At 38.5% G+C, this 10689-nt stretch overlaps 1 protein-coding gene across 1 annotated transcript in view; it reads left to right on the top strand.

Annotated features, from left to right (window-relative positions):
* ralgapa1 (Ral GTPase activating protein catalytic subunit alpha 1) overlaps positions 1-10689 on the top strand; it is an 86111-nt gene that overhangs the window by 30105 nt on the left and 45317 nt on the right. Inside the window, exons 29-36 of the mRNA XM_079262085.1 lie at positions 566-624; positions 1313-1421; positions 6986-7096; positions 7476-7544; positions 7669-7806; positions 8931-9114; positions 10022-10140; positions 10226-10345. Coding sequence (XP_079118211.1) covers positions 566-624; positions 1313-1421; positions 6986-7096; positions 7476-7544; positions 7669-7806; positions 8931-9114; positions 10022-10140; positions 10226-10345 — 909 coding nt within the window. The remainder of the gene's footprint in view (positions 1-565; positions 625-1312; positions 1422-6985; positions 7097-7475; positions 7545-7668; positions 7807-8930; positions 9115-10021; positions 10141-10225; positions 10346-10689) is intronic.

The raw sequence follows: 10689 nt of genomic DNA, 5'->3' as shown, positions 1-10689 counted from the left end.
ACGAACATGTGCTTTAAAACTTCCATCTTATATAGTAAAGGTTTAACAAACTTTATCTGCTTTGTGTGTAGTCCAGGTCAGTAACTGATGTCTGCTGTCCATCGGGTTTCTCAGAACAAAAGTAATAGGTTAATGTCTCATCAGCTATTCTTGTAACAGCTCGGGGCTGTGGGAGTAATGTTGTTTTTGTTGTTGTTGCTGTGTAAACAGTTAATGCCATGCGTGGCAGCACCTCAGGCTTACTCGCTGGTTTCTTACGAGGGAGAAACTTGTTTTGAATCACTAAGCAGCCGTTAACTCTGACTGAAGACCAGTGATTGTGTCTGGACTGCGATGGTGTCCACACTGGGTGAAGCATATGTCTGCTGGCTATAGCGTGTGAAGTCCTCATATTGTTATTCTTGTCATGAGTTTCTTCTAAATGGCTCAGTCTCTTCATTAAGCATACCTGTTGTAGAAGCTGTGAGACCTCAGTAAGAGCTTATGAAGTATTCAGATAATTGCACATCCATTTTTTAATCTTGTTTTTGAGAAAGTAACTGTTTGTGCACTTTTTATTTTATAGGAGCACATCATCAAAACCATCCTGACATCTGCCAGGAATGAACCCTCTGCTCCTGCTCGGTAAGTTTTGTGTTTTTGAGCGTATTTAAACCCCTGAAAATAATTCAAACAGCTCCAGATTGAGTCCTGCAGAAACTTCACACATTTAAATAATCATTAAACTACCTTTCAGCTCTGATTACAACACACAGTTGCCTTGGAATAATTTATTTCTCGCCAATGCTGCATTAATTTACCTCCAATATCTCAGGCAACTAAACAAACTATAAAATCTTCTCCAACACATCCCAAAGATTTTTAATGTGGTTAAACTTTGGACTTTGGAGGACAAAGCATGTGTAAATATGAAGCCTCCTGGTCAATGAGCTAGCCTTTTGACCAGCCAAAGCAACCACGGATCACATGATTGGTTAAATCCACGTGGTGGCTTTTTTGTTATGTCACAGGGACACTATTGTATTATTTGCTGGTGAGCTGTGTTTTACTGGCTCCATCCATAAATGTGTACTGGAATAAAGAAAGAAATTATCATTGTGTATTTATGAACCCACGTACCAACTTTGTTAATGTAAGAGTGGAACATCTGACATCTGTTTGTGCTCACTCCCTTTATGTGTGTTTTGTAGTTATTACTATCTTTTTTTTTTTCTACATAGAAGTGCGGTTTCCGTACACGGCTCTTGCAGCATCTGCAGGATGGATTTTAGGTGTGCATTAATGTTTGCTCACACTGCACTTGTTTTGTTAGGTGTGTTGCTCTGTGTAGTCTGGGTATCTGGTTGTGCGAAGAGTTGGCTCGCGGGACTCAACATCCGCAGATTAAAGATGCTCTCAACGTCGTTTGTGTTACCCTGAAGGTAAGTTAGCTTTAAACTTAGTTGTGAAATTTTCAAACTTTTAAACATCTAATAACTTTTTTTTTTTTCTTCATTTGAACTACAAATCAGTGCATTCACATAGAGATAGTCCACTAGACTCAGCAATTGGGGAGTCGTTTCAGTGTGGATTTAACATTCTTCTGGCCTGAATTTGCTTTCACACACACTGCACAAACAAGTTCCAACTTTTTAAATGACTTTTTCTAAAGGACTGTTGTACTGAGAACTACTGAAGGACGCAGACTTTCTGAGCAAACTGAGTTAGATTCACATCAAAGGGGCTGCTGTGTATGCATGTGTATGGTCTCTTGTATTTATATAGCGCTTTGCGAGTCATGCTGACCACTCAAACAGCTTTACACTACATGTCACAGTCACCCATTCACACACACACACACATACGATAGGCACATGAAAATGAGGAGCAATGCATTGGGTTTCAGTCTTTTGCCAAAAGACACATAGACATTTGTTTTACATAGAAAAAATTTTGTCCAATTAAAAAGCCTCATACAGGAAAGTAGGGGCAAGTTTATTTGTGTAGCACATTTCATATGGAAGACAATTTCAAAGTAGGGTTGTGACGATATGCATTTGTTTCGATTCCGATTTTTTTGGTTGCAGATTCGATTTGAATTGTGATTCTCACAATTCTTAAATATTGCTGATTCTTGTAAGTCAAAAACAACTAAAAAAATGTACAAAGCTTGTTTTTGCTTGTCATTTTTCAGATTTCAATTAGGAAAAAACAACACAGTAGCCGGACCATCATTCTGCTGCTGTAATGCCCAAGAAGACAAGTAAAAAGATAGATAAAAACAATAAAAATGACAAAAATTTTATCATGATTTTTTTTTTTGAAAAAAAAAAATTTAACCAAAAAAAAATCCAATTTTAAAATTGTGAAGCAAAAACTCCCAATAATCGATTTTTCGATTCGATTTTCCCACCCTTAATTTAAAGTGTTTTACATAAAACATTAAAGTCATTCCAGATGGTGCAAAGAAACAAATAAAAAGTAGTAAAGGGGCAGCAATAAATAGTAAAAATCACAATTAAATTATAATAAAATTAAATTAAAATGATTAAAAGCACACTGTGATGGACTGGCAACCTTACCAAGGTGTAGCTGCCTCTCGCCCAATGATTGCTGTGATTGGCTCCAGCTTCCACCAACCCCAAACTGGACTAAGCAGGTCAGAAAATGGATGGCTGATTAAAAGCAGGGTATGTTTAAAAGTTACCATGCAGAAATGTTTTAACCTGGATTTAAAAGATGAGCACATGTCATGCATAAGCAATCCTGGCACACTTAACAGCATAGATACTCTGCAGTGCCATGTCTGGACTATTTCCGCTGCTGCTGTTGACTTACATGCAGTTAACTGCAGGAACTGTGAGAGCTCATGCTTACAGCACAAAGAAAAACTGGTACAACAGGCGGATGAGGCTTCATCTTGTTCTGGTTTTTAATACTACCTGTACATGAACTTATTCACAGCAGAAAATAAAGTAGACAACAGAATGCAGGTTAGCAGAAAAGTGAATGAAACTTCAGTTCTTACCAGCATGCAAATGTGCAGAAGATGAGCTGCTACACTCTCATACTGTCCCAATCTATGATCTTTATTAATTATGCTGCTGACTGGAAAATCTCTCTCAGGTTGCAGATTTTAGCGTCTTTATTTACAACACCTGTGCAGCATCTCAAAGAGCGTTTCAGAGTGGCATTGAATACGTGGAAATGGCAGATTGTGTGAAAATGGCTGAAAGCAGAGATGATCTAAAGAAGATAAGATAATGCAGGTCATTAGCAATATATCCATTTTTATGAATCCAGCTATTGCTGTAAGATTTCCAGGTGATCCTGTATAAATATATACATACACCGCACATACCCTGCTGATATTTTATGAAAACTAATTTAGATCCAGAAATCTTTGGTTTTAAGAATTTAGTTTAATATTTTTATATCATATAAAATGTAGACTCAATATTGATTGATTAGATTGTGGCTTGTGTTTAACATGGTGGGTTTCAAGCAGCCAACGTACAATAAAAAACGTTGTTGGAGGCAGTTGATGGTTTGGTGAAATTGCCTCGACTGTTATTGTCTGTTTTAGGCAACTAGACCAGGAGTCCTGTGGATCAAATAGCACAGTCCAGCATTTGCCGTCTTATCCATCGCCAAGTGGCTCTAGATGGACACAAACACACACTCGTACACACATACCTTTCCCACCTTGGAATCCTAGCTCGTGTATCGGCAGCCAATGGCCTGCTAAGACATCGCAGCCAGACACAGACTCACTTCTGGGAGCAAACCCTGGACTGTAAATATGTTTGGTCCTCCTTCTGATAGGATACTAATCCAGGGGGAATGCTGCAAGCTGACTTTTATACACACACTATTACATATATACATATACACACACACTTTAAATCTCTTGCAGCCAGTGGTCTGAGCCATGGGCTCTGTGACATGTACACACAATGATACACATGTACACAAAGCTTGAGGGATTGTCATATTTCCATGCAGAGCCACTTCCTCCTGCTGGCCACCTTGTCTTCCATCCCTTTCATCCATAAGCATTTTTTGTTTTCAGGCGGTGGTCCACATTGGAGCTTGACTAATCTGTTTCTCCTTATTGGGCAGCCAAGGTTTTATTGTACTGTTGACACTCTTTGCATATTAAATGTATAATAGGTCTCTTAATATTAAAAAAGTGAAATGAAGGAATCAGAATAAAACGACTTGCTAGTTTTAACATAGCAGATGTTGATTTTATAATCGGATATATTGATTACAAAATGCAAATTTCTAAAGGTTTTTTTTTCACTCCATCCATCCATCCATCCATCCATCTTCTGCCGCTTATCCGGGGTCGGGTCGCGGGGGCAGCAGCCTAAGCAGGGAAGCCCAGACTTCCCTCTCCCCAGCCACATTTGCCAACTCTGCGGGGGGGATCCTGAGGCGTTCCCAGGCCAGCCGAGAGATGTAATCCCTCCAGTGTGTCCTGGGTCTTCCCCGGGGTCTCTTCCCAGAGGGACGTGCCTGGAACACCTCACCAGGGAGGCGTCCAGGAGGCATCCTGACCAGATGCCCGAGCCACCTCAACTGGTTCCTCTCGATGCGAAGGAGCAGCGGCTCTACTCTGAGCCCCTCCCGGATGACTGAGCTCCTCACCCTATCTCTAAGGGAGAGCCCGGCCACCCTGCGGAGGAAACTCATTTCAGCCGCCTGTATACGAGATCTCCTTCTTTCGGTCACGACCCACAGCTCATGACCATAGGTGAGGGTAGGAACGTAGATCGACTGATAAATCGAGAGCTTCGCCTTCTGGCTCAGCTCCTTCTTCACCACGACAGACCGGCGCAGAGTCCGCATTACTGCAGACGCCGCACCGATCCGTCTGTCGATCTCACGCTCCATCCTTCCCTCACTGGTGAACAAGACCCCGAGATATTTAAACTCCTCCACTTGAGGCAGGACCTGACCCCCGACCCGGAGAGGGCAATTTTTTTTTCACTCAAACATGGGAACTCTCTTCTGTAGAATAAAAACTACATTATATGTTAGAAGACAGCATTTTTACTCATTCAAGACTCAAACTTAACTTTTCCAGTCACATTTAAACATCAATTAGGCTTATAAATGAATATTCACAAATTATACCAGTTAATGGTTTTATATTTTTTGGCAACTTGTAAATTAAATTTGTTTAAAAAAAAATTGAGTAAATAATTTGTGCTTATGAAGAAAAGATCTGTAGTTATGGGGGAAAAAAAAGAAGAAAAAAACTGGTTTGAAAATTTAGAAAACTCAGTGCTCATAGTTCCCATGTGTGTAAACGTTAAAAAAAAAAAAAAACCTCTAATTTTCACCCTCCCTATACTTAAAACTGATTGGATGGTGAGAACTCAACCACACATAAAACTGCCCAATCAGAGGCCAGATAGTTTGTTTTGCTTTGGATCCACTTAAGGTTATAAAATGAAGTAGAACAATTGAAGACAACAAACTACCTGAATTACTCGTGGATGCTCATTAAACGGTTTCCACAGTGTCATAAAATTGTTGCATTTCACTATCAGATCCTACGTCAAAGCTGAAAGCAACAAACAAGCAACATTGAGTTGTCACCATCCAACCAGTGCAGACTGTAAAGATGGAGTCGGAAGTTGCACTTGTGATTTTTAAATTTTACAACGAGATAAATACAATAAAGCCTGAATTGCAACGATGGCTTCTGCAATATTTTTTGAGCATTTTAATTTTCAAGCCTAAAATCTTATTGAGAAATTTGAGATAACTCTTTTCTGCTACTGATGTGAAAGTCTTTGCTGCGGGTAGAGAAGAGAAACTGACTGCCTTTGAATCAGTGTTACAAAGACATAGCTGCAAGAAAAAAGTACACAAGCCCTTTAAAATGACCTGGATTACTGCACAAGTTGGTCAGAAAACATGATCTGATCTTTAACTCATGAGATAAACAGTCTTATTTATTTTCATATGTTTTTTGTTGTTATTTTTAAACATAAGATGTAAACATTCACAGTGTAGGGTGGAAAAGTATGCAAAACCGCAGGCTGATGACTTCTTCAAGAGCTAATCAAAGTCAGTCAGCATGGAGCCAATCAATGTGACGAGATTGGAGGTCTTTGTTAAACCCGTCCCGCCTTATTAAAAAAAACAAAAAACAAAAAACGCACACCAGTTTTTAGTTTGGTATACTTCAGAGGTATTGCCTGATGTGAGTCACGCCTCACACGGAGCAGCTACGATTCAGGATTGTTGGAAAGAGTTCTCCTCACATGCCAGCTGAGACATATAGCAGATTGGGCATCATGGTTTTGACAGATTGCTCCCATTGATGGAAAAAATAGATTTTCAAGTTATTCAATAGTTATTCAATTTCTGCCAAAATATGGCGTACCAGTTGTAAAATCCAAATACTTTTTCCACCCGCTGTGAATATTTACATGCCATGTTCAAGTCAAGTAATTTTTAAATGTCCCTAATGGGAAACTTGGTGTACAGGCAGGTCCTCCAAACATCTCAAAATACAATCCAGTCACAGACATCAACCATGATTGTCCACAGAAACTTCAAATAAGAACAGGCTGGGGAAATAAAACATCTAAAGACCTGTTAAAAGAAAAATAAACAGGAACAAAGCACCTGATAACCCCTAGATAATTTAATATACTCACAATAAAACACTAAAAGAGAATAAAAAACACTAAGTATCATGTGAAATGTGTAACTGTTTGTCTGTTATTGTGACTTCAGTAAAGACAAGAGGATATTTTATGACCAGTTTAGGCAGAAATCCCAGTACTTCCAAACAGTTCACACACTTTCATTTGTGTCAAATTGTAGGCTGGACCCTTAACAAAAGTTTATTTCTCTAAACTTTTATTTTCAAGCATACTTGATGATCTTTACTACAATATGTTGGATTATATGTGGGTGTCACCCAAAATGCAGACACTGAATTAACTTGCAACAATGCTTATGTGTAACTTCTTTCTTCTAGTACCCTAATAAGAATGTAGCACTGGTGGCATCAGACATCCTTCATCTCCTGATCAATTACGTGGATCATCTTCAGAAATTCCCCCCTGACACTCCAAAGAAAATTGTTGAGGTGAGACATCAATTATTCATTCAGTTGTGTCAAAGTATTTGATTAATTTATTGTTGTTGTTGTTGTTGTTGTTATCAGGTTAGAATGACTGGAAACATCCCGTATAAAGTCAGAACCTTAGGCTTGTATTTACATGAATATGAGAGAGTCTAATGAGGTCCATGGTATAACGGTCATAAATATTAACCATGCATTTATTTTGATTGTAGACTTGCCTATTGACTTGACAAGCAGGCAGACAACATCTTGTAGAGTTGTATGTGTCTATGACTGAGTGTAAACTAGCTCCAAAAGGTTTTTTTTTTTCTAACTTATTCAGTGTTCACTGGCATTAATCTTTTGTATAAACTTGCTAATAATTGTTTGTCTTTCTTTTTAGATTTTGATCGCCACCATCACGCACTTGCTGCCCAGTACGGAGTCATCACCTCATGAGTTGGACAAGAGGGTAAGTAATCCAACTTTTATATAAAGACAAGTAAATAAGTATTTTCAGCTTTAAAAAGAACAATGTGCATAGAAAATGAAAATGTGCTTGTGTGTGTGTGTGTGTGTGTGTGTATATATTTCAGCTGGTAGTATCCCTGCTGTTGTGTCTGTTGGACTGGGTGATGGCTCTGCCTCCAAAGACTCTTCTCCAGCCTGTGCAAACACAAAGCCCCCTGGACAAGGACCAGCCTACTAAGACTCTGCTCAGCTGTATTTACAAGGTATACAGAGTATTATCTACTTTGAAATGGCTGCTTGCTCAAATTTGATTGATTATTTTCTATTTTTACTTTGTCTGGGAAATTCAGTTGTTACAGCAGCATTAATGAACAAGAAAAGAATAAGAATGAAATTAAATTTACTGTGTGATACAAAAAATTAGGGCTGTGACGACATGCTTTCATCCCGATTCAATTCCATTTTTTTGGGTGCCGATTTGATTTGAATTGCGATTCTCACAATTCTTCGATATTACTGATTTTTGTAGATTAAAAACAAAAGAAAAATGTATCAAACTTTTTTTTTTGCTCGTCAATTTTCTTGATTTCGATGAGGAAAAGACAACACAGCAGCCAGACCATCATTCTGCTGGTATAAAGCCCAAGAAGACAAGTAAAAAAATCAATAACAATAAAAATGACAAAAAATTTAGAGTGGATTAATTATCATTTATTTGAAAAATAGATTTTTTTTTAAACAAAAAAATCGAAACTGTGAAGCAAAATATCCTGATTTTTTTATTTTTTTATTTGATTTTCCCAACCCTACAAAAAATACTATACACAAAGCAAAGCATTTAGATTAAAAGTAGAAAATAAAAAGAAAACCACTACGTACAATAGGGGTGTGACGATATGGTTTTGTTCCGATTCGATTCCGATTTTTTTGGGTGCCAATATGATTTCAATTGCGATTCTCACAATTCTCCAATATTGCTGTTTTTTGTAGATGAAAAGGAAAAAAAATGTATAAAACTTTTTTTTTGCTCGTCATCTTACTTGATTTCAATGAGGGGAAAAACAACACAGTAGCCAGACCATCATTCTGCTGCTATAATGCCTAAGAACACAAGTAAAAAGTTCAATAAAAACTGTAAAAATGTCAAAAATTTTACAGTGCATTAATTTTATTTATTTAAAAGAAAAATAGATTTTTAACAAAAAAAAAAAATCGATTTTAAAATTGTGAAGAAAAAAAATCCCGATTTCCGATTGTTCGATTCGATTTTCCCACCCCTAACGTACAATATACAATTTATATTTTGCAATTTACAATGAATATCATGCGAAAATATTATGAGTGCAGTGAAGAAGCTTTCTGTTTTTTCTGTGAATGACACCTCCAGGTCCTACATGGTTGTGTGTATGGAGCACAGTCTTTTAGCAGTCCCAAGTATTTCCCACTGCAGCTGTCGGACCTGTTGAGTCCAGACTACGACCCGTTCCTGCCATTAGAGAGCCTTCGAGAACCAGAGCCTCTTCACAGTCCAGACTCGGAGCGCTCCAGTAAACTCCAACCGGTCACCGAAGGTAGCTTAACCAACACTGCAGACACACTACACAGTGTTGGAGGTTTCTCTGCAATGAATCAACATGTTTTCTAACCGTGTACGTGGATGCGTTGACACAGACACACAAACAGACTAAATCTCTGCACGTTATGACCCAGAAGGTATGCATGTGTGGGGCCGTGTGAGAGCCTGCATTGTCCCCTGCGGTGGTCCACCAGGGCTCAAATAGTCGTCTAATGACTGGAGCACCCTCATCGAGCATGCTTCTCATCTTTCTCTTCTCCTCACCTTTTTTTTCTTCTCCTCCCATTTCTACAAATATCTGTTAAATGAATTCAACTTCTATCTTTGCCTTTCTTCCCCCCCCCCATCAAGTATTTTTGTGTCCTCCCCTCTTGAGGCCTCACAGAAGTTTAGGGAGTCGATGGGAATGTCTGATCAATACATATCTGCACTCAGCGCTCAACCTATCAATAAGAAGTTGTTGGGAAGTGTGTGTGCGCCACTCTGTGTGTAATGATGTTGATTAACCGGGATCTGCTGACAGCACAGGGTGTGATGGCATTGGCTTCTTCTCAGCATGACGTTCGAGCTGAAAGTGCTGCCGTAACTTTGAACAAAAGTAATAAGTCACAAAATCAATACTTTAGACCTTCAGCAAAGTGGTGGGTTTAGTGGTTTTGTTGTTTTATTATATACTGTGGATGCAAATAACCTTATTGAAATAATGCACACCCTTGTGCATATTAATGGTTTTTTTTTTTTTTTATCATTGACACTGATGATAAAAACATGTAATATAGGTTTTTATAGGTTTTGTTTTTAGAATAATACTTTCATAACGTCTCCTTTTAGATATCTTTTCCATGACTTTATCCATGTTACGGTGGAAAATAAAATCAAATTGTCCTGTTTTCTCTCTGTAGTTCGGAGCCGCATTCAGCAAGGCCTAGTTTCCATAGCAGCCAGAACAGTAATTACCCACCTCGTCAACCATCTGGGACATTATCCAATGTCCGGAGGCCCTGCCACTCTGTCTAGCCAGGTACTGGTATTTTTAAAACATGATACTTCTGTTAAGAGGACTGATTCCTAGAAAATGTTGAAACGTGACTGTCTTTGTTTTGAAGGTGTGTGAAAACCAGGACAACCCGTTCTGCGATAGCCCTGATCTGGTTCCAGACCTTTTCCTCTCACCCAACCTGCAGTTCCTGGTTCTGAATGGCTCCACGCTCCTTTCAGTGCTTCAGGTAACTGTTGTGTTCTCTTGATGAAAGTCTTCATTTGCAGTTTTATATTTACACATGCAATATATGATCTCAGTTTGGTATCATGTTTGGGTTTATGTGCAAAAGGCTTTTTATTTCCCATCATTTTGTTTTTTGACATTTTAACCCATAAGAACCCAGCATGACATATATGACACATACAGTTTCTGAGACATTTGGCTTCACTTTATGCTACAAACTTTGCTCAAAATCCTGTGGAACATAATCTGATTCTTGTCTTCTCCCCCTTAAAGACCCACTACAGAATTTTTGCCATTTTCCCTGTCATGCACCCACTATTTACAGCTACATCCATCTTGCATCCT

Source organism: Telmatherina bonti (genome assembly GCF_933228915.1).
Source record: "Telmatherina bonti genome assembly, chromosome: 22".
Taxonomy (NCBI): Eukaryota; Metazoa; Chordata; class Actinopteri; order Atheriniformes; family Telmatherinidae; genus Telmatherina; species Telmatherina bonti.
The sequence above is the reverse complement of the archived record's forward strand: the minus strand, read 5'-3'. Positions and strand labels throughout refer to the sequence as shown.